Source organism: Peromyscus maniculatus, chromosome 21, assembly GCF_049852395.1.
Source record: "Peromyscus maniculatus bairdii isolate BWxNUB_F1_BW_parent chromosome 21, HU_Pman_BW_mat_3.1, whole genome shotgun sequence".
Taxonomy (NCBI): domain Eukaryota; kingdom Metazoa; phylum Chordata; class Mammalia; order Rodentia; family Cricetidae; genus Peromyscus; species Peromyscus maniculatus.
Genome location: NC_134872.1, coordinates 3,955,839 through 3,981,724, shown reverse-complemented (window position 1 = coordinate 3,981,724; position 25,886 = coordinate 3,955,839). Strand labels below are relative to the sequence as shown.

Genomic DNA, 25,886 nt, shown 5'->3' with positions numbered 1-25,886 from the left:
AGGAGAGAACCTCAGGGAGGGGCCTGGAAGGAGGCAGGAGCTCAGGAGACTGAAGTTCATCTCCTCAGCACACAGTCTCCTGAGTGTAGAGGCTTAGTTGGGCCTTGATGGGACAAGGATGGACAAACACCTGTTAATGCTGTCACTCAGGGACCCCAGGGGATAAAGAGGCAGGGACCACTTACAGGGACAAGAACAGGCCTAGTCCTCCATACAAACTAAAAAGACAAGAAATAAACAGAGAAGACAGGGTGAAGAGCCATGGCCAGGTCAGAGCCCAGGCTGACCTGTCACAGCAGTCCTGGCTGCTCACAATCCTGGGGACAGGACAAGGCTCTGTCATCCCAGTGTCCCTGTGATCACAGACTCTCAGCATGTGGTTCAAGTGATGAAGAGAACAGAGCCAGGAGGTGACAGAGCTGAGGAGTGACCATGTCACAGCCAACAATGGAATGAGCTCAACCTGGGCACAGTGCTGTTCACACTCAGCTTCTACAGCCTCATCTTGTCCACCAGATACACACAGCATAATGAACACAGATTCTGGAAGGTTCTCCATGCTGCCGATTATTTCATCCACAAGCTCTAAGTATTTCAATCATTTAATTTATTCATCAATCCACCTGTCAGATCAAGGATGTGAACAACCAAGTTCACATTCAGGTTATTATTTTCAGTGGGGAGTCAGGGGCTGCAGCTCACGGCAGCATGGAGGTGACAGGATGGAGATGTCCCCTCCTGTCTGCTGGACCAGGAAGGTTGGCTGTGGAAGGGAACACAGGCAGTGTAGGGACAGGGTCCTGGTGTGCAGGGTGGCCTGGGCTCCCCAGTTCTTCACATTGAGCCCACAGGGTCACAGGGAACATCAGACACTGTTGCTGAGAGTGAACTGAGGGGCTCAGGACGTCACAGGAGAGACCTGAGCACATCTCTGTCACTCTGTCAGGACAGGCAGCTGTCTTCACGCTACAAACAAGAGATATGAACAGTCACTGTGAAGACAACATCCCAACAACCCACCACTCACTCAGAGGGGATTCTGGGAGTCCCTGAACCCCAATCATGTCCACTTTCCCTCCCCAAATCAGTCCCCAGAGTGTCACCTTCACAGCCTGGGAGAGACACATCAGAGCTCTGGCCACTGTCCCTGCCTAGGGAAAAATTATATATAGTCACAGGAAGGTGAAAACATGGCCTCTAGAAGATTTCACTGGAGGAGGTATTATGGGTTGGCAGAGCTCCCCAAATACTCCAGCTTCACCCCAAGGGCCTCAGGGACAATCCCGCTCCCCACACTTACCTGAAGCTGGAGTATAGTTCCCTCCTTTTCCACCTGTGAGAAGAAAAGCTGTGAGAGATCAGGGAAGACCCGACCCTAGGAAGTTTCCAGAACTGACAGCAGACCCAGGTCAGAGACAGGAGCAATGAGGGGTGTGAATGTTTCCCATTAGTGAGGCAGAGCACACTTCTAAAAGGGGCTGAGAGAGAACCAGACCTGCCCTTTCCTACCTGTGTTTCTCCTCCTCCACCACACAACAGCCCCCAGAGCTACAGTGATCACAGCTACAACAGCAGCAATGATTGCCCAGATGTGGACAGGGGACTGAGGAGGCTCTGGAAGGGAAGGACAGAAGGGGAAGTCAGGGGTCATGATGCCAGCTCTCAGCCCTGATCCTTTTCAGGGTCTTCAGAGGGCTCCAGCTTTCCCTGACCCCAGCTCTGCACCCACACCCTCCTTACCCCATCTCAGGGTGAGGGGTTGTTTCAGCCCCTCATGGTGCACATGGCATGTGTATCTCTGCTCCTCCCCAGAAGGCACAACCAGAGATGCCCACTTCTGGAAGGTTCCATCCCCAGAAGGTCTGGTCTCCACCAGCTCCGTGTCCTGAGTCTGTTCCTCCCCATCCCTCTGCCAGGTTATGGAGATCTCAGCAGGGTAGAAGCCCAGGGCCCAGCACCTCAGGGTGCCGTCTCCTTTCAGTGTGGGGTGATGGGTCACATGTGCCTTTGGGGGATCTGTGTGGAAGATTTAATAAATCCCTCAATTAATAAGATAAACTGAAATCTGCAAAGACAAAGTTAAACCAATGCTGACACTAAACTGTGTCTGTTTGGACAATTCTGTCATCACACTAGTGACCTCAGGTGGAGCTGGTCCCCTCATCACAGAGCTGCACATTTTCCTGGGGGGACTCAGTAGCGAAGAGGGAATCCACATGAGCCAGCAGGTCAGCATGGTCTTCCTCATGTGATGTTCTATAGCATTAGTTAGGTGGTAAAAGAATGAAAGGAAAATAATTTATATATGTTATTAATTCATATCAAAATAAGAAATCAGGTACAAGGCCTACATGAAGGGTGACACCAACTACAGCTTCCACCTTTGAGGCACAACCACTGTGGCTTTCTTGCTGACCAGCATAACTGTCTGTCCAAGTGAACAGAGATCACCAAAGTGTGCAGCAGAAATGTGGTGAACCTCTGACACTCAGCCAGAGAAAATGACTCCCCAAGCCCTGCCTCTGGGGGACAAGATACAAGGTATTGTCACCAGGACCCCTGGAAGTGTGCTATGGAGCCCAGGGCAGCACTCCTTGGGACACAGCGGTGCTCACAGGGGTGTGTGGATCGTCCCTGTCACTCCTGTCCTGGAGCTGCAGAAGACCCTGTCTCTGAGGAAGTTCAATTCCTAAGCCACTGGGGCAACACTGTGACTTGTTGGGGCTGAGGGAGAGCAGGAGGGCTCTGGATGTTAATATGGCAGAAAACAGTCTAAGCTCACAGGAGCCTTTCTAGTGTAAAGGAAACACTGACTTGTCTAATTATACAGATTACCAGTTCCCCCTGGCTCCTGTGGAGACTGATACAGATGATAAAATGAGGGGGAGAGAGAGAAACAGTATCATCCCAGTGAGGGGGATAAAAAAACTGAGTAAAAGCAAAATGCAACTTAAAAAAAAAATGAAGGAAGAAAAAGAAAAAGAAAAAGCCCCCCACAATTTAGTATTTGTCCAGGGCACCCCATAAGAGCTCAGGTGGCCATTCTGGGAATAGATGTAATTGGAGTATGAGGGGTGCAAACCTCAGCCAAAGGGATTTGGGAGAAAGTATCTTTGGAAAGTTCTAGAAACTGTGGAACCAGCCTAGGGTAGGGGCGTCCATGTCTCTCATCAGGAAAGGAGACTTCCGGTCCTGGCGTGTAAGGATGACACACTCAGATGACAGGACTCAGTTTCCACAACCCTGGTGTGGGCAGAGACCCCGGCCTGGAGAGGCCATGGCTGACAGAGGCTGCAGACTGCAGGAGCCACTGTGGTTAGGTCGGGATCTCCTCTCCCTCCTCTGAGACAGATTTGCAGCTGTCCAGGGAGAAGGCTGAGCCTGGGGATCAGTGCGGTCCCTGCCATGCTGGATCAGGAGGCCCAGGGACACTGTCTGCCCTGAGACAGGGGCATGACCCCAGCTGAGGGGTTTCTTCTTCCCCAGGACTGAGCCCAGCCCGAGGGCAGAGGGAGGAGCTGCCCGAGGCCCAGCACCTGTGCGCTGCAGCGTGTCCTTCCCGATCTCCAGGTATCTGCGCAGCCACTCCACGCACTCGCCCTCCAGGAAGGCCCTCCGTCTCTCTGCAACACCACCCTGCTCCCATTTGCGCCGGGTGATCTGCGCCGCGGTGTCCGCCGCCGTCCACGTCCTCAGGTCGTCGTTCAGGGCGATGTAATCGCGGCCGTCGTAGGCGTCCTGATTGTACCCCCGGAGGAGGCGCCCGTCCGACCCCATGTCACAGCCATACATGACCTGGATGGTGTGAGAGCCTGCAGGGACCCTTCGGTCAGCCCCGCCCACCCGAGGTCGGGCCCGCCCCCTCGGGCCCGCCCACCCGCGGTCAGCCCTGCACATCCGCGTTCAGCCACGCCCACCCGTGGTCAGCCACGCCCCGTGGCCCCGCCCACCCGCGGACTCCGCTAAACCGAAAGGGAAACCGGGTCCCGGTCCCCGACTCCTCCCGAACCTCGGACCCGGGACCCGGGGCGACTCCGGCCCGGACGTAGGGACGCGGAGGGGTCCTGACCTCCGACCCGCGTCACTCACCGCCCTCGCTCTGGTTGTAGTAGCCGAGCAGGGTCCTCAGGTTCACTCGGAAAGTCTGCTCGGTGCCCTTTGCGATCCGTGTCTGCTCCTCCCAATACTCCGGCCCCTCCCGCTCCACCCACGGCGCCCGCGGCTCCATCCTCGGAGTCTCCGCGTCACTGTCGAAGCGCACGAACTGCGTGTCGTCCACGTAGACGACAGAGATGAACCGGGGCTCCCCGAGGCCGGGCCGGGACACGATGGTGTGGAAATACCGCAGCGAGTGCGAGCCTGGGGGCGGCGCGCGGTGAGACCCCGACCCTCCTCCCGGGACCCCGGGCGGGTGCGCGGGCCGGGAGGGGAGCAGGGCGCGGGGCTCGGGACGCGCTGGAGAAGGGCGGGAGGGTCTGGCTGGGCGACGCGGGGACGCGGCTTCCCCGGGGCCGCCCCCGCCCTCCCCGCAGAGTCGTTTCCCTCCCGACCCCGCACTCACCCGCGCGGGTCCGGGTCGGGGTCAGGGCGGCCGCCAGCAGCAGGAGCAGCGTGCACGGAGCCATCGCCCCATCTCGGATCTGGGGTGTCCGAGTTCCGCGGGCTGCGTGGACTTTATAACCCGTGACCGCGGCGACGCTGATTGGTTCTCCGGGATCTCGGCACCCAATGGGGGTGAGAACAGGACACTTGTCATCAGTGTCCGGGCAGAAGGACCCGACACAGGTCAGGAGCTGGAGAAGTGGAACTGGGACCAGGGGATCCCCAGTCCTGGACTCCCACCCCAGACTTCACCGCCTGGGGACTGAGACTTTGCTGAATCCTGTGCTGCAGGACGGAGTGCTGTTTGTCAAGGTGTCTTTGAGCCGCCTGAGGACAACTGTCTCCTCAGGTTAGTCAGGATGAAACCTAAGAGCACGGAGTTTCCAGATAAAATACACACAGCACTTAAAATGAATGTTCACGGAAACAGGTGCTGTCGGAGTCCTGGTGAGGGTGTGGGGCTGCCGTGGACACCTGCATCGGGAGGTGACTGGAGTTTTCACAGCTCTGGTCAAGCACTTTTGACCCTGTGTTATCTGTGACTCTCAGTGCTGGAATCCCACTCTCCTCTGCTTTCACTTTCTACTTCAGTTATGTGTGGCTGGGATTGGAAGACATCAAGTCAACATCCACAGAAAAAAAAAATATAAATTTATTTTTTTCCACACTACAGAACAGGGATGAAACCTCAAGTCCCCAGTGAGTACCTCTGCCATGAGAATTACCTCTGCCCAGTGTCCACACTGCACAGGCCTGAGGAACTCAGGAGCCAGCTGTTATGAGACCCAGGGCTCCACAGGCCTGTGACATTCATCTCCTTCATCTCATCTGCTCATAAAGTGTGAGTGAAGGTCACAGAGAGAATGAGAGGTCACAGGTTATGTAACTTCTACCACACCATCGTCATTATTCTGCTTCATTATTAGTTACAGTTCCTTTCTCACTGTGATTTATTCACTAAAGCAACTGTACAGTGGCAGTGTGTAGACACAGGGAACCATGGCGTGTAGACAGGGATCAGTGCCCTGCTGTGCTTGGTCTCCACGGGGGTCTCTTCCCAGTGGAGAAGGGGGTCCACTGTGCTGAGACAAAGACCAGGTCCACACAGACATCTCAGGACTATGGACTGAAGATCCATGTAAAACACAACCACCTGGAGCCACAGAGGATCATCTGGGGAGAACACTAGGGTCTGAGTGTGAGCACCAGGCTGTGAAGACACGATCCTGAGTGAAGAGGAAAAAAAAAATCTCAATTTACAGATGAGATTCCTGAGCATCAGGCTTGGCAGTGGGAGCTGCCCCTGCAGGTGAACACAGGAGCCTGGTCTCTGTGGGAGTCTGTGTGGTGCTTGCAGGCCAGCACCTCTGCTTTAAAGAGAAGCATCTCTCCACTGCATCCCCAACACGCATATTTGCCATTAGATTCCCAGAAGTGACTTTTCTTCTAGAAGATCCAGGGAATCCTTCTTCTCTTCAGAAGGAGGAAGAGGAAGGTTGAGGAGAGAACTGAGTGAGTCTGGCCTGGGGGTCTCTCCTGGTGTTTTCTTGTCCTATTTTTTTTTTTTTTTTTTTTTAGTACTAGGCTGGCCTTGAACTCACAGAGACATGAAGCAGGCTTTCTTTCAGACCACCGACCAGTTCCCAAATCATGACAGAGAGACTTACTATTAGTTATGAATGCCTGGCCTTAGCTTAAACTTATCTCTAGCCAGCTTTTCCAAGTTAAGTGGACCTGTTTCTCTTCATCTATGTTTTTCTTCTGGGCTTTTTACCATTACTTCCTTCCTTTAGTGTGTGTTACTTTTCTGTTTCTTCTGTGACTGGCTGGGTAACTGGGTGGTTGTCTGGCTGACCTATCCTGTCCTTCTCCCCCTTCTTTTCTTCCTCTTCTCTTTTCTCTCCGCCCCAGCCCCGCCCATCCCTCCTCTGCCTAGCCATTGGATGTTCGGCTTTTTATTAGACGAATCAGGTGCCTTAGGAAGGCAAGGTGAGACATGTGTTGTGCTGTGTTCAGTTCTTGTGGGTCCGTGGAAAATATGGTCACTCTAGGATGAATTTTAGCCTTTGTGACAACAGGGGAGTCAGCCTCTGGCCAACTGACCAACTGTAGCTTTGCAAAAAGGATTTTCATGGCTATACAATTTACATCCTTAGCAAGTCAATTTCCATATACCAAAACCTCTTATCTAAGGCTGTCCAAAGACACAAATGGCAAAGCAATTGCCAGGCCCAGGACATCTCTGTTTTCCTCCTACAACCAACTTTTGCATAGGCTTTGAACCTTTAGGAAATCATGGTAAGATTTACATACCTCAAGCCTAAGGTACCTTACACAAAAGGTAGCATTCACAAAAGGCAGATCAAAGCTGGTACTAACACTCCAGAATCAAATCAGCTACAGAGTTCTGCAGAAACTCTTGCTACAGAAACAGCAGCACATCTTTACATGATTAAACAAATACAACATAAACAAATGTAACACGTCTTTATATAGTTAAAAAAATAATCTTCCACAACAGACCCACCTGCCTGTGCATCCCAAGTCCCGGGATTAAAGGCTTGTGTCACACACCTGGCTTAATTACTTTTCTAGAGCTGTAAGAAGACACTGTGAACCAGGAAACTTGCTGCTTGTCATGGCGGCGGCTGCAGTGTCTCCCAAACTCAGCCTTCCACTTCCCAGAATTCTTCTCCTCCTTGTCCTGCCTATACTTCCTCCTGCCTGACCACTGGCCCATCAGTGGTTTATTTATACAGAACAATACCCACAGCACTATCCAAACCTCTGAGCCTGGGTGGCCATTCTCATTCAAATCACCACAGCATTCAGTGCAGATGTAAGATGCCCTGCAGGGTTCTGCAGATGTGTCCATTGTGACCTGTGGACAAACACCCTCAAACAGGAGGACCCCACTGTGTTAGGATCTCCCCTTTGCCTCTGTCACCTCCTGCCCTTTTCCTTCAGTCCTCAGCCCATCAGTACCAGCAGCCCTCCCTTCTCAGTTCTGCACTAACACTGTCTCTTCCTTTTAATCCAGTTTCTCTCTTGGTCATCCATCTTGTCTGCCATCTTGCTGTGAGGCAGGCTGTGTGGTGTCCTTCTGTGAAATCTCCAATGGGGGCTGGAGAGATGGCTCAGGGGTTAAGAGCACCTGTTGCTGTTGCAGAGTGTAACATGAATCTTAAAAGTTCTTCTTAATAAAATCAAACCCAGAGCCAGGTATTGGGTTAAAGCTAGAAGATCAGAGAAGCAGAACAAGCTACCACAGCCTTTCCAGTTACTGATGCGTCTCCTGGAAGCTGGAAGAGCACTGAATGCTAATGGTGTGAACTATTTTACATGCTTAAGGAGATTAATGCATTTGATTTTCCTGATCCACCGATTGTGGACCACAATGGATTTGTTTATTCTGTATAAAACTCTTAACAGTTTGTAGAAAAATAAGGAAAATGATGATGCTGGTCTCTTGCTCTTAGCATCTGTGGATTAAATTTACTAAGGAAAGGAATGAGCTCTATGATAAAATCTACCAAGTTCTAATGTTTTAGTGTGGTGATTTGAAATAAAATGGCACCCAAAGGGAGTGGCAATATTAGGAGGTGTGGCTTTGTTGGAGAAAGTGTGTCACTATGGGACAGGGTTTGAGGTCTCTTTTGCTCAAGCTTCCCTCAGTGTGACAGTCAAATTCCTGTTGCTTGCAAGATGTAGGACTCTCCGGCCCAGCACCACATCTTCCTGCATGCTGCCATGCTTCCCACCATGATACTGAACTGAACCTCTGACACTGTAGGGAGCCACCTCAATTAAATATTTACTTATAAGAGTTGCCGTGGTCATGGTGTCTCTTCACAGCAATAAAAACTCAAACTAAGACACTAATGACAACAGTTAACACAGTGATAAAATTGACATGCTCCAGATGGGAATAAACAGTCTAGAGGTTTCTAAGTGTGACCTGAAAGAGAATCTTCGCTCCAGCAGCCACAGAGCTCACGTTGCAGAAAATCAGACTGAAGCCCTCATTATAAGGTTGGCTGAATGACAGCAAAAATTCACGTCCCAGCCATGAAGAGTATCAGCTGTTAAAGTAAGGGCATTAATTGGTAAAGAATGAGGTCCTGTAACTTGGGATTCGAATGTGTGGCAGGACCCTACTGACACTGAGAAGTTTGACCCCTCAGATTCTCAGGGTTTATCTCACCTGAGGAAGTAGTCTCTCTACCCTCAGCCCCACCTCCTGAATACACCTTTGACTGAACAAATTAATCCTTCATTGTGTGTTAAGCCAGTGGTGACTTTCTCTGAAGGAAATACCAGGCAAGACAATCCTGATTTCCCTCAGATCCCACCAACAGTTGCCTCTAGACCTTCACCAGACTGCAGGCAGAGCAGGATCTTTGGGGAAGGGAGAAGGGAGAAGCTTAGTGCCTGAGGGGGGCCACTACACTGCTAAAGAGTTTAATGAGTATGCTAATTCATTCCAGCAGAAGTCTGGGGATATGTGTGGGAATGGATTTTAGGGTGTGGGATAATGGTGGATTGAACATTGAAATTGGGTCAGACTGAGTTTATTGATGTGGGCTCTCTAATTGCAGATTCTAGATTGAATATGGAAGCTCCCACAGTTTGTAAAGGTGTCAAAAGATTGTCTGAATGGTTGGCTGAAGCATTTGTCAAAGATGGCTTACTGATAAGGACTTGGAGATGCCTGATATCCCTTGGCTTAGTGTTGATGAAGGGATTCTAAGACTCAGGGAAATTGCAATGCTAGAGTGTGTGTGCTGTATAAAAACTACTCCTCCACCATGGGAAGACCCAGCAGACCTGCTCTTCACTGATTCTGTAAGACACAAAACGATGAGGGGGCACCAGCACGTTTCCAGAGTCTTGTTGTCACCCTTTTCCTTGAGCCAGATCTTAGGGCTGAGAGACTGCTGCTCAGTTGGATGAATTAAAGGGAATGAGTTTACTTGGGTCCAAAGATATCAGGGTCCAAATGGCAGCATGGAATTGCTAAAGACAAGGTGATCATAGCTACTGTAATGGTCAGCACAGGCAAAGTTAATTTTATGGTGGCATGATTCACATGGACTTTTGGTGCTGGATTAATCATGGTGTTTCCAGGTATGAAATAAATAAGAAGCTGTCTTAGCCAGTGTTATATTGCTGCGAAGAGACACCATGAACATGGCAAATCTTATAAAGGAGAGAATTTAATTGGGGTTTGCTCACAGTTTCAGAGGTTTAGTCCATTATCATCATGATGGAGACCTTGGCAACATGGAGGCAGACATGGTTCTGGAGAAGTTTCTGGGAGTTCTACATCCAGATCCTCAGGCATCAGGAAGAGAGAGAACCACTAACCCTGGCTTGGGCTTTTGAAAACCAAAGGCCATCACCAGTGACACATGTACTCAAGCAAGGCCACACTGACTCCACACCTCCTAATCTTCCTTAAGCAGTGCCATTCCCTGATAACCTAGCATCCAAATTCATGAGCCTGTGGGGTCATTTTTATTCAAACCATGACATTTTACTCCTAGGCCCACACAGCCTTGTAGTAACATCATAATGCAAATTATGCATTCAGTCCAACTTCAAAAGTCACCATAGTCTGTAACAGTCTCAACACTGTGAAGTCCAAAGTTCAAAGTCTCTTCTGTGACTCACGAAATCTCTTAACTCCAATTCCTTGTAAAAATCAAAATAAAAAAGCAGATCACATACTTCCATCACACAGTGTCACAGGATATACATTACCAGTCCAAAAGCAAGGAAGGGGAGCATAATGAGGAAATACTGGGCCAAAGCAAGACCAAAAACCAGGTGGCAAACTCCAAATCTGCATCTCCATCTCTGATGTCAAAACACTCTTCAGATCTCCAACTCCTTTCAGTTCTGTTGACTGCAACACACTTCTCTCTCAGGCTGGTTCCACAGAGTTTTAGGACCAGTCCATGAGAGGTGCCCATGACTATCATTCACTCACACAATGGCCTCTCAGGTCGTCCATGCAGGGACACCCTGATACACACGACAGGCCTCAGCTGCTTTCCTTAGATGCAGAGAGATTCTACAAACCCATGGACCACTTCCTCCAAGGAAAGGACAACACTTTATCCTTACTGGAGTGGATACTTATTCTGGTTATGGATTTGCCATTCATACACATAATGCCTTGCCAAACCCACCATCCATGGATTTAGAGCATGCCTTGTCCACTGCCATGGTATTCCACACAGTGTTGCTTCTGACCAAAGAACTCACTTCACAGCCAGAGAAGTGGGACAGTTGGCCCATGATCATGGAATCTACTAGTTTACCATGTTCTCCGCCATCCTGAAGCAAGTGACCTGTTAGGAAAATGGAATGTTGTAAATGATGCTTTTCCTGACTCGACTGCCTGGCCCCAAATAACTGACTCAGAGGCTGGTTGTGAATTATAGATGCTCAGTCAGTAGCAGAGGCTTGTTACTAGCTAACTCTTATATTTTAAGTTAACCCATATGCCTTATCTATGCTCTGTCACATAGTGGTACCTTTATTACTGTGGCACATTCATCTCCTGCTCCCTCTGCATCTGGCTGGTGACTCCTGACTCCACCCTTCCCCTTCCCATCATCCTTCATTTGGTCACCCTGCTTCTATTTCCTGCATGGCTACTGGCCAGTCAGCATTTTATTAAACCAATTTGAGTGACAAATCATTACAGATTATTCCACAGCATTCCCCCTTTTGTCTAATTAAAAAAGGTTTTAACTTTAACATAGTGAGATTATATACAATAAAAAGAGTTATTAAGTAAGAATTACACTATCTAATCCATTTGCATTTGGCAAATTAGAGAAAGTACTTAATTATCTATCTTATCTTAGAGAGTCTAAAGTTTTGTATCTAATTTACTTTCTATTGTAACTAAGGAAAACTATAATTATAACTATTTAGTCTTCAAGTCCATCAAAGACCCCAGAAGGGTGAAATTTTACCTAATGACAGGGACATCAGGCTGCCAGGACAGTCACCCAAAGTTCCTCTCTAACATTGGGGCATCCAATAAATGTCTCTTTCCAGTTCACATCCAGGCAAATCTGGAGGATGAACTGGTGAAGGAGGCTCTCAGAATGGTGAGGCTCTCCCCTATGCCCATCTGCCCCCACCTTCCCCTCGAATGTCACCTTGGTGTCCCCTCTGGCCTGCCTGTGACTTCGTCCTGACTTCTCATGGTCATTTCCCCAGGGTGTGGATCTGCGACACTATTCGAAGCAGGTGGAGCTGGAGCTGCAGCAGATTGAGCAGAAATCGATCCGGGACTGTATCCTCCAGCAGAGGGGAGCCACATGGGGTTCGGAGAGGTGTGATGCAGGTAGCTGAATGGAATGGCATCTCTCGGGTTTCTGTCACTTTGGGGAGAATTCAGGAGGAGGTGCTGCTGGTCTGCAGAGCTCCTTGTTCACCGTGAAGCCCTTGACTTTTGTGGGTCAGACATCCAAGAGAGTGAGAACATAGCGTCTCTGCACAATCAGATCACAGCCTGCGATGCTGTCCTGGAGGTCAGTGGCCCTCGGCTGTGGCCCCTGACAAGCTCGGACCCGTCACGCCCTCTGCTCCTGGTTTTGTTGTTGTTAGTAGTTTGTGTCCCTTGGGCAATGAGATCTCCCACCCTCCTGGGCTGTTGACTGGGGTTATTCACTCAGACACTTGGTGGCACACTTGTCCCCGTCAACCCTGTGCATGCCCACAGTGTTTTCTGCCTTCCCTGTAGCCCATGGAGCAGATGTTGGGAGCTTTTCAGAGTGACCTCACCTCCATCAGCTCTGAGATCCGGACCCTGCAGGAGTAGTCAGGAGCCGTGAACATCCGACTTAGTAACTCACAGGCAGCTCGGCAGAGACTTGGGGAACTTGTAGATGGGCTAGTGGTGCCCTCTACTCTGGTCACGTGAGTTGCTGACTGGGAAGGTCATACCGTCCAGAGCAGGTGGTTGGCCTGGGTTACCTACCCAGTTTATAACACGGGTCTAGGCTGAGGTTTGTCAGGTGCAGTCTAGAAACCAGGTGTGCTGGCTCATGCCTGTAATCTCAGGCTCGGGAGGTCCAGACAGGAGGATTGCTGCAGGTCACCAGATTGGACTGCAGAGTGGGATTTTGTTAAAAAAAAGAAGTGCATTCTAGAAATTAACAGATGGGTTAATAACTCCTAACCCGCTTTAGCCACCACAGGATAGGACATAGGTTAGGAGTGATCCATGGTCAGGTGTGTAGTGGGGACCTGTGGGGGGCAGGGATCAGGGGTTGAAAACTTGGTGCATATAATGAGGGTATGAGATAATGGAGAAAGGTAGGAAAGACATGAGCGGTGAGGGGTGTGGTTCGGGTGTTTCAGGACTGTTGAGGGTCCCTTCTGATCACCCTGTCCCCCTGCTCCTCAGAGCAATTCTGGAAGCTCCGGTGACAGAGGCCAGGATCCTGGAGCAGCTGCAGGAGCTGGACGCCAAGGCAGCCGCAGTCAGGGAGCAGGAGGCCAGAGGCACAGCTGCCTGTGCAGACGTCAGAGGCGTGCTGGACCGGCTCCGGGTCAAGGTGGGGAGTGGACCCCTCGGGTCACTTCCCATGACCCCCACTGCTTCCCTCCGGGCGGTGCATGTTGGCCCTCTCATTCCCCTGAAAATCTAAGGAGGCTAGAGATGTGCCTCAGTCGGTAGAGTGTTTGCTTAGCGTTCACAGAGCCCCGGGTTCCCTCCCCAGCCCTGCAGACATTGGCGTGATGGCCCTTGTCTGCTGTCCCAGCACTCAGGAAGTGGCAGAGGAAAGATCGGAAATTTCAGAGTCGTTCTCTGCTATGAAGGGAGTTTGGGGCCATCCTGAGATACATGAGACCCTGTCTCAAAAACCAACAGCATAGAAACTAAAATTAGAACAGTACAGAGAAGATTAGCATGGCCTCTGTGTAAGGGATGACATGAAAATTCGTAAAGCATTCCATACTTAAAAAAATAAAGAAAAACACCTGAAAACATAAGGCAGGGCCTGGTGGTAAGCGATTTTACCCTGCACTCGGGAGGCAGAGGCAGGCGGACGGACCTCTGTGAGTTCTACAGAGTGAACTACAGGGTGAGTTCCAGACCAGCCAGGGCTACTCAGAGAGACCCTGACTCAACCAACAAAACATAAAACAACCAAAGTATTCTCTCCATTACCTTTACCTTCACGTCTGTCATCTCCCGCTGGTGGTGAGGAGCCATGGTTCAGCTCTCTGTTATTTTCTCTAGTACTAGGAAGTTGCCGAGAAAGACGATCTAATGGGTGTGGAAGACACAGCAAAGAAAGATATCCTGGATCAGCTGGGCAGTGGGGGCTCACACATTTAATCCCAGCACCCAGGAGGCAGATACAGGTGGATCTCTGTGAGTTCGAGGCCAGCCTGGTCTACAGAGCGAGATCCAGGACAGACATCAAAACTACACAGAGAAGCCCTGTCTTGAAAAACCAAAAAAAAAAAAAAAAAAAAAAAAAAAGGAGAGAAAGAGAAAGAAAGAAAGATGTCCTGGATCAAGGAGCCTCAGGTTAAGCTCACAGGCGAGTGCCTGGCCCCAGCCCAAGGGTTCTGCTTTTCACCCTCTCTGTGGGGTGGAACCTTTGAGGATGTGAGAGCCAGATCTTCCCCTCCCAGAGGTTGTAGACTCCCTGACGCCCATTACAGGTGTCAGATGAGGCAAGGCCCTGGTTCTGGAAAGGGGTGTCCCGGTCATAGTTAGCTTCTGGGCTCCCTCAGGTCTTGGCTCCATGGGCCTGGTGTGGTCGGTCTCGGTGATTTCCCTGACTCTGACCTGGTCACGATTCTTCTCGAAGCCGTCCCTCCGAAGCAGGAACACCATCTTCACCCTGGGGACCCGGGGTGCTGTCATCTCCCCCACTGAACTCGAGGCCCCCATCCTGGTGCCCCACACTGCCCAGCGTGGAGAGCAGAGGGTATGACGATTCTACCCCTCTATGGTGGGGGTTGAATCCCCTCAGGTGGGGACTTTGGGGCCCCTGGCCTGCTGTGATGTGGGGGGCTAGGAGCCATGCACTGAGGCACACAGAGGGAGACTGCTCATGGGGTGACTGTCAGGGGCTGAAGAGGATGTGGGGGCAGCAGCAGCCGGAGAGAGGGCGTTCCTGTGTCCTGTGCCCCTCTTCAGTGCCTGTTCAGGGCAGTCCTCCCAGCCTGGAGGTCAGGTGTGTGGGGTCTTCTGAGCTCTCGTGTCGTGAGATGTGCTGAGGCCCCACATCCACGGGGCCAGTGTGCGACCCCACCCTTCTCTCTGCCCCATAGTATCCGTTCGAGGCTCTCTTCCGCAGTCAGCACTACGCCCTCCTCGACAATTCCTGCCGTGAATAACTTTTCATCTGTGAATTCTTTGTCGTATCTGGCCCAGCTGCTCATGACCTGTTCCATGCTGTCATGGGCCGCACACTCGCCATGACTCTGGTAAGCCCCGGATTCTGTCATTTACCCTCCATTCTCAGGGCTCATCCACAGCCAATGGGGTCACAAGCAGCAGTATTGAAATCAGGGGTGTCCCGTTCTAAAGAGTGTAAACCTTTATCTCACAACATGACCCCCTAGGGAACCCTCAGGACTCGGGGATCCTGTTACTTCCTCTGCTTTTCCACAGCAGAGAGCAACACCTCTAAATCCTGGCCCTTTGCCTCCATCCCAAGCTCAGCCCTGGCTTCCGCTGTGAGGAACTTACAGAGTGGAGGCCTGTGAGCAAGTCAGGGCCCCTGGAGGGGCCTGTGGACAGGGAAGGAGGGGTCTCCCTAGCCAGGGCCTTGTCCCGTAGAAATGTCCATCCGTTTGCTCACAGCCACCCGAACAGCAAACTGACATTCCATTGCCTGCCTGTCGCTGTGCCACAGAAACACCTGGAGTCCTACCTGGCCGACTGCTACGACGCCATTGCTGTTTTCCTCTGTATCCACATCGTTCTCTGATTCCGCAACATCGCAGCCAAGAGGGATGTCCCTGCCCTGGACAGGTCACTGAGCCCCGGGCCTGGGTGCCTAAAGGCTTCAGTTTTTTTTTTTTTTCCTGAGACAGGGTTTCTTTGTGTAGTTTTGGTGCCTAGATCTTGCTCTGTAGACCAGGCTGGCTTTGAACTCACAGAGATCCACCTGGCTCTGCCTTCTGAGTGCTGGGATTAAAGGCATGCGCCACCACCGCCCGGCCAAGCTCCAGCCTTTTATCTTACACAGACAATTCCATCCTGACCCTGACTCTTCCTCACCTGATATCCTTCCCCCTCCTGTGTGTGTCCCAGAGGCAGCATCGGCCACACGCGCATACACACACACACACACACACACACACACACACACACACACACACACACACACACGCTCACCATTCCCCTGAAGCGCTGCACTCCCCCGGCCTGCCCGCCCCCCAGCCAGCTGACCTGTGATTCTGATTAAGCCCGCAGGTACTGGGAGCAGGTGCTTGCCTTGCTGTGGCCTCGCTTTGAGCTGATCCTGGAGATGAATGTCCAGAGTGTCCGCAGCACCGACCCCCAGCGCCTTGGGGTCCTGGACACTCGGCCCCACTATGTGAGGGCTGGTGAGGGTCACAAGGTGATCTTGTGGCCACACTCAGTGGTGGGGTGGTCACCCTCAGTGGTGTGGTGGCCACCTCAGTGGTGGGGTGGTCACTGCAGGAGGAGGGAGAGACTGGGGACAGGAGTTGCAGAGGCAGCTGGGAGGTTGTGTCTGCCAGGCAGGCTGATGGGAGTCTTCCCACCTGCTCCTAGATCACACGCCGCTATGCTGAGTTCTCCTCTGCGCTTGTGAGCATCAACCAGACCATCCCCAATGAGCGCACCCTGCAGCTGCTGGGACAGTTACAGGTGGGGCTGGCAGGACAGACTTCCCTCAGGGGGCGGGGCCTGTGATCTGGCTTTCTCCTTCCTGCCTCTGTGTGGCTTGTGCAGGTGGAGGTGGAGAATTTTGTCCTCTGAGTGGCTGCGGAGTTCTCGTCCAGGAAGGAGCAGCTTGTGTTTCTGATCAACAACTACGACATGATGCTGGGTGTGCTGATGGTAAGGCTGCTCCCCCGGGGGTCCCCAGGGCTGTCAGCCTCACAGTTCAGTGCTTTAGCCCTGATTCTGGCAGTGTCCTCAGGGTGGCCTGACTGGATGGGGGTGGGGGTGCTGGCCTGAGGCAGCTCCCAAGTTCCTCCTCCTGGTGTCTTCCTCAGGAGCGGGCAGCTGAGGACAGCAAGGAGGTGGAGAGCTTCCAGCAGCTGCTCAATGCTCGCACACAGGTAGGGCCTGGGCGTGGAGGGAGACCTGGTGCTGGTGGGCAGACCTCAGTGTGCAGCCATTACGACTCACTGCCTTGTTGCTCGTCTGGTTCACTTAATTTTTCTATGATGTTAATAACTTAACAGCAAAATAAAACTATAACTGTGTATGTATGTGTGTGCACATGTCAAAACAACCAGTTCTGCTCTGCAGGGGATTATTAGTGTGTGTGTGTGTGTGTGTCTGTGTGTGTGTGTGTGTGTGTCTGTGTGTGTGTGTGTGTCTGTGTGTGTGTGTCTGTGTGTATGTGTGTCAATGTGTGTGTCTACATGTATGTGTGAGCACGTGTGCAGCACATGTCTTGAAGCACATGGAGTCAGGACAACTTCAGGACTGGGCTCCTCTCTTGCTTCTCCACTTTGTGTTCTGGGGTCAGTGGCCAGCTCTTCCCCCCGAGCCAGCTCATCGGCTCTTGGTTTTGGAAGAGACAATCCTTGGGTCTTCCTCTACACCTTGTCAGACCACCACCTAAAAGTGGAAGCTCACGGAGGCCGGCTGCTCTGTAGAGCGTTACCTCCTAGTCGTCCCACTCCAGGCTGGGGTCCTTTGTCCCCTGGACTCCTGACTCTGTTCCCACTGGCATGTCTCTCTAGGAATTCATTGAAGAGCTGCTGTCTCCCCCCTTCGGGGGTCTGGTGGCCTTTGTGAAGGAGGCTGAAGGTTTGATTGAGCGAGGACAGGCCGACCGACTTCGAGGGGAAGAAGGTATGAGGCTGTTGTCAGGGACTGTGGGGAGGTGACTGGAAAGGACAGTGAGGTGGCAGCTTACAGGTGGCACAGCAGGGAAGACCTGGCTGGGGGGTAGCAGGGAAGCCCAGCTTGATGGTGAGCATGGCTGTGCCCCGGGCAGACCTTGCCGTGGTGGATGGTCCCCAGGCCTGGTCTCTCTCTGACACTCTCTGTCCTCCTGTGGCAGCCCGGGTCACTCAGCTGATCCGGGGCTTTGGGAGTTCCTGGAAGGCCTCCGTGGAGTCTCTGAGTCAGGATGTCATGCGGAGTTTCACCAACTTCCGAAATGGAACCAGCATCATCCAGGTACCTGCCACCCCAGCTCTTTGCCCGTGTCCCACGCTTGGGTGTTTTCTCGCTCTTTCCTCTGGGAAGGTCAGCGACCAGCTGTGTCTGAGCTGTGAAGCTCTGACCGTCCTGCCCCGGTCTGTCTGACCCCCGACTCCCCTCTGTGCAGGGGGCGCTGACCCAGCTGATCCAGCTCTACCATCGCTTCCACCGGGTGCTGGCACAGCCTCAGCTCAGGGCGCTGCCGGCCAGGGCGGAGCTCATCAACATTCATCACCTCCTGGTGGAGCTCAAGAAACACAAGCCCAACTTCTGACTGGGTGTCCGGGGTGGCGGCTCCCATGCGCTCTGAATGTCACACACTGACACTGGGACCTGGCGGCTCCCACGGGCTCTGCATGTCACACTCCGTCCCCTGGGTCCCCTTCCCCTTCCTGTTGTCTCTCAGGCTCCCACACTCCTCACCACCTCCGCTGCAGGATTCTGCCTCAGCAGAGTGTGTGCAAGTCTGCTCCTCCCTGGACGTGGAGGGGATGTTATCATTCCTGTCCCTGTCCCTCCTCCCCTGTGCGTTCACACCTGTGAAAGCTCCCCCACCTCAGTCTCTGATCGACTCTCAATCTTAGGACAGGGCAGTGGAGGCGGCCTTCCCTCTCTTGTAGCTTGGTGGTCTGCGGTCTCCACTTGAACACTAACCCATCACCTCCTGGCTGGGGGTTCAGGCTGTCTGTCTGTCTGTCTGTAGGCAATAATAAGCACTTAATGTACTGTGACAGCGTCCCTTCCTTTGTCCTGACGCCTTCGAGTTCTCCATCATTTATTTCCTGTAGACCTCTCCGGTTCCCAGCCTGGGGGGCATGAGGAAGAAGGCGGGGTGGTAACCTCGGTCCGTCACTGTTTCTGACCCAGGGTGGGTGGTTGCTCAGGAGGGACTGCTCTGTAGCTCTCCAGGAAGGTGGCACATGTCACAAGGCCTGGGGACATGGACAGCTTTGGGCCCTGTCCTGAGGCTACCGTGGGAAAGTCCACACGACTCTGGGATTGTCTGTCTGAGCCCCTAAGTGGCTGTCACGGCTCCTCTGAGGGGAGGGCCTGCACCCCTGCACCCATATGGGGCCGGGGTGGACCTGGCTCCAGAGCATGCGTCCTGTCTTTTCCATGTGGCCCTTCCTGCTGCCCTGCTGATGTGTCCAGTGAACTGCAGAACAGAGCTTCTCAACCTTCCTGACGCTGCGACCCTTTGATACATTTCCTCACGTTGTGGTGACCCCAACCTCAAAATTATTTTCATTGCTATGTCATAATTTTGCTACTGTTATGAACCCTAATGTAAATATCTGTGTTTTCTGATGGTCTTAAGCAACCCCTATAAAAGGGTCTTTCAACCCCATAAGGTTCGTGACCCACAGGTTGAGAACCACTGCTCTAGATTGAAGGAACATCCTTGACCAAGTCTTTTGGGGGTTTTCAAGACAGGATTTCTCTTTGCAGCCCTGGCTGTCCTGGAACTCACTCTGTAGGCCAGGCTGGCCTCGAACTCACAGAGATCACGTGCCTCTGCCTTCCAAGTGCTTGGACTAAAGGCGTGAGTCACCACCATCCACAACCCTGACCAAGCCTTAAAAGCCAGTGTGGTTTGTAGACCTGTAATCCCAGCTAACTGGGAGACTGAGGCATGGGATGGAAAACCTGCTTGGGTTACAGAGTCAGTTCAAGGCCATCCTGGACCAGGTCTTAAAAGTAAAAGTGCTGGTGGAGAGATGGCTCAGCAGTTAAGGGCACTGGCTGCTCTTCCAGAGGTCCTGAGTTCAATTCCCAGCATCACATGACAGCTCACAGCCATGTATAATGGGATCTGGTGTCCTCTTCTGGCATGAATGTGTATTGCAGCTGGACGGCCATGTACATGAGATAAATAAATCTTTAGAAATTAAAAAAAAAGTGGGTGGGGGTGGGGAATGTCGTTCAGTGGCAGAAAGCTCGCCAGGCAGACAGCAGTCAGGGGATAACCACTGGGTTGCCCACCCCAGTGTGCATGTCACTCACCCAGCTGCATCACTGCAGTCCCCTGCACAGCTCCCAGCAGCTCCACTCAACAGTCTCCTCTCCCTCAGGAGCTGCAGCTGGTTTAACCCTGAGAGGGAAGCGCTACATTGTGTCAGCTCTGTGAACCTGTGGCTTTTTGTGTTTCCTGAGCCTCCTCAGCTCCTCCTGGCTCCAGCAGGGATGTTTCAATCTAGAGAATTCACACCCTCACCTCCCTCTTCTACAGAAGCTCCCTTGATTAACACAACCTCAGGCCACATGCTGGTGTGTCGGGTGCAGCACCAGGTCCCCTCACACTGAGGTCAGAGTCACCTGAGCTTCCCCTCAGCAAAGCCCTCCCTCCCTCTCCACCTGCCTTTCTGTCTTTGATCCATGATCCTGTTTATTTTTATTCATTCATCAAACATTTATTGGGTCTGAATGTCTGCTGGGTCCCAGGCACTGGAAGTCATCATCCCTCACAAGACAAAGGTGGTTGCATCATGACAGAGATTGTCACCTTCTTGGTCTTCAAACATCTCAGCTAAGGTTCCTGGAACTCCTGACTCTAGGTCACAAACGTAGAAGAGAAAACAGCAAGGGCCGGAACCTGGAGCAAGGGTGAAGTAATTTCCATCTCTGGTGTTTCCACAATCTATTTTATAAAAGGTTCATTAATTGTATGTCTATGCGTATTTTTCTTGGCTGTATGTGTTTGTACCATGTGCCTATCTGGTGTCCACAGGGACAGTGGAAGCCATGGAACAGGAGTTATGTATGGTGTGAGCCATGGTGTGGGTGCTGTGATTCGAACCCGGGTCCTCTGCAGGAACAGCAAGTGCTCTTAACCCCTGAGCCATCTTTGCAGTCCCTGGATTATGTCTTTTAAATAAACTTAAATCTCCAGTCCACTCAGCCTGTAAATCCCTGAGTCACCACTGGGGGCAGCACCAGGATTCCCAGAGTCGGAGGGGGAGGGGACCTTGGGCAGAACCCAGCTCCAACAGGACAGACTGAGACGAGACCCTGTGGATCCCTCCTCTCTGCCCATCCTACAACCCGGATTATATTCTGAAAGATGGGGAGAAGGACAGAACCCTAGGGAGGAGCCTGGAAGGAGACAGGAGCTCAGAAGACTGAAGTTCATCTCCTCAGCCCAGTCTCCTGAGTCAGGGGCCTACTTTGTTCTTGAAGGAAAAAGGATAGACAAACACCTCTTAATGCTGTCACTCAGGGACCCCAAGGGATAAGGTGGCAAGGACCACTCACAGGAACAAGAAGAGGCCTAGTCCTCCATACAAACTAAAAAGACAAGAAATAAACAGAGAAGACGGTGTGAAGAGCCGTGGCCAGGTCAGAGCCCAGGCTGACCTGTCACAGCAGCCCTGGCTGCCCACAATCCTGGGGACAGGACAAGGCTCTGTCATCCCAGTGTCCCTGTGATCACAGACTCTCAGCATGTGGTTCAAGTGATGAAGAGAAGAGAGCCAGGAGGTGACAGAGCTGAGGAGTGACCATGTCACAGCCAACAATGGACTGAGCTCCACCTGGGCACAGTCCTGTTCACACTCAGCTCCCACAGCCTCATCTTGTCCACCAGATACACACGGCACAAAGAACACAGATTCTGGAAGGTTCTCCATGCTGCCATTTATTTCATCCACAAACTCTAAGTATTTCAATCATTTAATTTATTCATCAATCCACCTGTCAGATCAAGGACATGAACAACCACGTTCACATTCAGATTCTTATTTTCAGTGGGGAGTCAGGGGCTGCAGCTCAGGGCAGCATGGAGGTGACAGGATGGAGATGTCCCCTCCTGCCTGCTGGGCCAGGAAGGTTGGCTGTGGAAGGGAACACAGGCAGTGCAGGGACAGGGTCCTGGTGTGCAGGGGGGGCCGGGCTCCCCATTTCTTCACATTGAGCCCACAGGGTCACAGGGAACATCAGACACTGTTGCTGAGAGTGAACTGAGTGGCTCAGGATGTCACAGGAGAGACCTGAGCACATCTCTGTCACTCTGTCAGGACAGGCAGCTGTCTTCACGCTACAAACAAGAGTCATGAACAATCACTGTGAAGACAACATCCCAACAACCCACCACTCACTCAGAGGTAATTCTGGGAGTCCCTGAACCCAATCAGGTCCACTTTCCCTCCCCAAATCAGTCCCCAGAGTGTCACCTTCACAGCCTGGGAGAGACACATCAGAGCTCTGGGCACTGTCCCTGCCTAGGGTGAAATTATATATAGTCACAGGAAGGTGAAAACATGGCCTCTAGAAGATTTCACTGGAGGAGGTATTATGGGTTGGCAGAGCTCCCAAAATAACTAGCTTCACTCCAAGGGCCTCAGGAACAATCCTGCTCCCCACACTTACCTGAAGCTGGAGTATAGTTCCCTCCTTTTCCACCTGTGAGGAGAAAAGCTGTGAGAGACCAGGGAAGACCCCGACCCTAGGAAGTTTCCAGAACTGACAGCAGACTCAGGTCAGAGACAGGAGCAATGAGGGGTGTGGATGTTTCCCATTAGTGAGGCAGAGCACACTTCTAAAAGGGGCTGAGAGAGAACCAGACCTGACCTTTCCTACCTGTGTTTCTCCTCCTCCACCACACAGCAGCCCCCACAGCTCCAATGATCACAGCTACACCAGCAATGATTGCCCAGATGTGGACAGTGGACTGAGGATGCTCTGAGAAGGGAAGGACAGGAGGGGAACTTTAGGGTCATGACCCCAGCTCTCAGCCCTGATCCTTTTCAGGGTCTTCAGAGGGCTCCAGCTTTCCCTGACCCCAGCTCTGCACCCACACCCTCCTTACCCCATCTCAGGGTGAGGGGTTGTGTCAGCCCCTCATGGTGCACATGGCATGTGTATCTCTGCTCTTCCCCAGACGGCACCACCACAGCTGCCCACTTCTGGAAGGTTCCATCCCCAGAAGGTCTGGTCTCCACCAGCTCCGTGTCCTGAGTCTGTTCCTCCCCATCCCTCTGCCAGGTTATGGAGATCTCAGCAGGGTAGAAGCCCAGGGCCCAGCACCTCAGGGTGCCGTCTCCGTTCAGTGTGGGGTGATGGGTCACATATGCCTTTGGGGGATCTGTGTGGAAGATTTAAGAAATCCTACACTTAATAAGATAAACTGAAATCTGCAAAGACAAAGTTAAACCAATGCTGACACTAAACTGTGTCTGTTTGGACAATTCTGTCATCACACTAGTGACCTTAGGTAGAGCTGGTCCCCTCATCACAGAACTGCACAATTTCCTGGGGGGACTCAGTAGCTAAGAGGGAATCCACGTGAGCCAACAGGTCAGCATGGTCTTCCTCATGTGATGTTCTACAGCATTAGTTAGGTGGTAAAAGAATGAAAGGAAAATAATTTATATATGTTAGTAATTTATATCAAAATAAGAAATCAGGTACAAGGGCTACATGAAGGGTGCCACCAACTCCTGCTTCCACCTTTGAGGCACAACCACTGTGGCCTTCTTGCTGACCAGCATAACTGTCTGTCCAGTGAACAGCCATCACCAAATTGTACAGCAGAATTGTAGTGAACCTCTGACACTCAGCCAGAGAAAATGACTCCCCAAGCCCTGCCTCTGGGGGACAAGACACAAGGTATTGTCACCAGGACCCCTGGAAGTGTGCTGTGGAGCCCAGGGCAGCACTCCCTGGGACACAGCGGTGCTCACAGGGGTGTGTGGATCGTCCCTGTCACTCCTGTCCTGGAGCTGCAGAAGACCCTGTCTCTGAGGAAGTTCAATTCCTAATCCACTGAGCAACACTGTGACTTGTTGGGACTGAGGGAGAGCAGGAGGGCTCTGGATGTTCATATGGCAGAAAACAGTCTAAGCTCACAGGAACCTTTCTAGTGTAAAGGAAACACTGACTTGTCTAAGTATCCAGATTAGCAGTTCCCCCTGGCTCCTGTGGAGACTGATACAGATGATAAAATGAGGGGGAGAGAGAGAAACAGTATCATCCCAGTGAGGGGGAAAAAAACTGACTAAAAGCAAAATGACAACTTAAAAAAGAAAAAGGGAAGGAAGAAAAAAAAAGAAAAAGCCCCCACAATTTAGTATTTGTCCAGGGCACCCCATAAGTGCTCAGGTGGCCATTCTGGGAATAGACGTAATTGGAGTGTGAGGGATGCAAATCTCAGCCACAGGGATTTGGGAGAATATATCTTTCGAAAGTTCTAGAAACTCTGGAACCAGCCTAGGGTAGGGGCGTCCATGTCTCCCATCAGGTAAAGGAGACTTCCGGTCCTGGCGTGTAAGGCTGACACACTCAGGTGACAGGACTCAGTTTCCACAGACCCTGGTGTGGGCAGAGACCCCGGCCTGGAGAGGCCATGGCTGACAGCGGCTGCAGACTGCAGGAGCCACTGTGGTTAGGTCGGGATCTCCTCTCCCTCCTCTGAGACAGATTTGCAGCTGTCCAGGGAGAAGGCTGAGCCTGGGGATCAGTGCGGTCCCTGCCATGCTAAATCAGGAGACCCAGGGACACTGTCTGCCCTGAGACAGGGGCATGACCCCAGCTGAGGGGTTTCTTCTTCCCCAGGACTGAGCCCAGCCCGAGGGCAGAGGGAGGAGCTGCCCGCGGCCCTGCACCTGTGCGCTGCAGCGCGTCCTTCCCGTTCTCCAGGTATCTGCGCAGCGACTCCACGCACCGGCCCTCCAGGTAGGTCCTGTATCTCTCTGCATAACCAGCCTGCTCCCACTTGCGCCGGGTGATCTGCGCCGCCGTGTCCGCCGCCGTCCACGTCGTCAGGTCGTCGTTCAGGGCGAGGTAATCGCGGCCGTCGTAGGCGTACTGATTGTACCCCCGGAGGAGGCGCCCGTCCGACCCCATGTCACAGCCAAACATCCTCTGGATGGTGTGAGAGCCTGCGGGGACCCCGGGGTCAGCCCCGCCCACCCGAGGTCAGCCCCGCCCACCAGCCCCGCCCCGCGGCCCCGCCCACCAGCGGACTTCCCTAAACCGAAAGGGAAACCGGGTCCCGGTCCCCGACTCTCCTCCCGAACCTTGGACCCGGGACCCGGGGCGACTCGGGGCCCGTACGTAGGGACGCGGAGGGGTCGTGACCTCCGACCCGCGTCACTCACCGCCCTCGCTCTGGTTGTAGTAGCCTAGAAGGGTCCTCAGGCCAACTCGGAAAGTCTGCTCCTCGTTCTTGACGGTCCGTGTCTCCCTCTCCCAATACTCCGGCCCCTCCCGCTCCACCCACGGCGCCCGCGGCTCCATCCTCGGAGTCTCCGCGTCGCTGTCGAAGCGCACGAACTGCGTGTCGTCCACGTAGCCGACAGCGATGAACCCGGGCTCCCCGAGGCCGGGCCGGGACACGATGGTGTTGAAATACCGCATGGAGTGCGAGCCTGGGGGCGGCGCGCGGTGAGACCCCGACCCTCCTTCCGGGACCCCGGGCGGGTGCGCGGGCCGGGAGGGGAGCAGGGCGCGGGGCTCGGGACGCGGTGGAGAAGGGCGGGAGGGTCTGGCTGGGCGACGCGGGGACGCGGCTTCCCCGGGGCCGCCCCCGCCCTCCCCGCAGAGTCGTTTCCCTCCCGACCCCGCACTCACCCGCGCGGGTCCGGGTCGGGGCCAGGGCGGCCGCCAGCAGCAGGAGCAGCGTGCGCGGAGCCATCGCCCCCATCTCGGATCTGGGGCGTCTGAGTTCCGCGGGCTGCGTGGACTTTATAACCCGTGACCGCGGCGACGCTGATTGGTTCTCCGGGATCTCGGCACCCAATGGGGGTGCAAACAGTACAGTTGTCATCAGTGTCCGGGCAGAAGGACCCGACACAGGTCAGGAGCTGGAGAAGTGAAACTGGGGACCTGGGGATCCCCAGCCCTGGGCTCCCACCCCAGACCTTACCGCCTGGGGACTGAGACTTTG

At 52.9% G+C, this 25,886-nt stretch overlaps 3 protein-coding genes, 1 non-coding gene and 1 pseudogene across 12 annotated transcripts in view; 3 read left to right on the top strand and 2 right to left on the bottom strand.

Annotated features, from left to right (window-relative positions):
* Positions 1-18,735, top strand: part of LOC143269898 (vacuolar protein sorting-associated protein 52 homolog) — a 42,553-nt pseudogene extending 23,818 nt beyond the window's left edge. The window contains exons 8-18 of the transcript XR_013046689.1: positions 13,874-13,931; positions 14,440-14,573; positions 14,920-15,075; positions 15,507-15,625; positions 16,070-16,217; positions 16,394-16,489; positions 16,574-16,681; positions 16,840-16,905; positions 17,539-17,650; positions 17,862-17,980; positions 18,132-18,735. The product of XR_013046689.1 is annotated as a vacuolar protein sorting-associated protein 52 homolog (transcript). The remainder of the gene's footprint in view (positions 1-13,873; positions 13,932-14,439; positions 14,574-14,919; positions 15,076-15,506; positions 15,626-16,069; positions 16,218-16,393; positions 16,490-16,573; positions 16,682-16,839; positions 16,906-17,538; positions 17,651-17,861; positions 17,981-18,131) is intronic.
* LOC121820847 (H-2 class I histocompatibility antigen, Q10 alpha chain-like) lies at positions 593-4,656 on the bottom strand. Of its 3 annotated transcripts, XM_076557293.1 has the most exons (8): positions 4,562-4,656; positions 4,090-4,359; positions 3,537-3,812; positions 1,741-2,016; positions 1,510-1,614; positions 1,301-1,333; positions 1,104-1,151; positions 593-966 (listed from the first exon to the last, which is right to left on the bottom strand). In XM_076557293.1, the coding sequence occupies exons 1-8, from the start codon at positions 4,623-4,625 to the stop codon at positions 962-964; spliced, it is 1,077 nt and encodes a 358-aa protein (XP_076413408.1). In that variant the 5' UTR covers positions 4,626-4,656; the 3' UTR covers positions 593-961. The 3 variants fall into 3 exon arrangements, with proteins under 3 accessions (XP_076413408.1, XP_076413409.1, XP_076413407.1); XM_076557294.1 differs by lacking the exon at positions 1,104-1,151 and having other exon boundaries at positions 834-966; XM_076557292.1 differs by lacking the exon at positions 593-966 and having other exon boundaries at positions 977-1,151.
* Positions 886-25,781, bottom strand: LOC143266834 (H-2 class I histocompatibility antigen, Q10 alpha chain-like). Of its 6 annotated transcripts, none has more exons than XM_076557274.1 (8): positions 25,571-25,781; positions 25,099-25,368; positions 24,604-24,879; positions 22,809-23,084; positions 22,571-22,681; positions 22,370-22,402; positions 22,174-22,221; positions 886-966 (listed from the first exon to the last, which is right to left on the bottom strand). In XM_076557274.1, exons 1-8 carry the CDS (start codon positions 25,764-25,766, stop codon positions 962-964), a joined length of 1,215 nt encoding a protein of 404 aa, XP_076413389.1. In that variant the 5' UTR covers positions 25,767-25,781; the 3' UTR covers positions 886-961. The 6 variants fall into 6 exon arrangements, with proteins under 6 accessions (XP_076413389.1, XP_076413390.1, XP_076413392.1 ...); XM_076557275.1 differs by lacking the exon at positions 886-966 and adding an exon at positions 21,613-22,037 and having other exon boundaries at positions 22,580-22,681; XM_076557273.1 differs by lacking the exon at positions 886-966 and adding an exon at positions 21,901-22,037.
* Positions 4,467-13,849, top strand: LOC143269907 (vacuolar protein sorting-associated protein 52 homolog). Its single transcript, XM_076557328.1, has 6 exons — positions 4,467-6,114; positions 11,677-11,729; positions 11,842-11,917; positions 12,088-12,155; positions 12,368-12,543; positions 13,034-13,849. Exons 2-5 carry the CDS (start codon positions 11,727-11,729, stop codon positions 12,443-12,445), a joined length of 225 nt encoding a protein of 74 aa, XP_076413443.1. The 5' UTR covers positions 4,467-6,114; positions 11,677-11,726; the 3' UTR covers positions 12,446-12,543; positions 13,034-13,849.
* On the top strand, positions 13,483-13,593 carry LOC143270049 (U6 spliceosomal RNA). The gene has a single exon (XR_013046923.1). It is a non-coding gene; the product is annotated as a U6 spliceosomal RNA (small nuclear RNA).
* Positions 25,782-25,886: the final 105 nt, after the last annotated feature.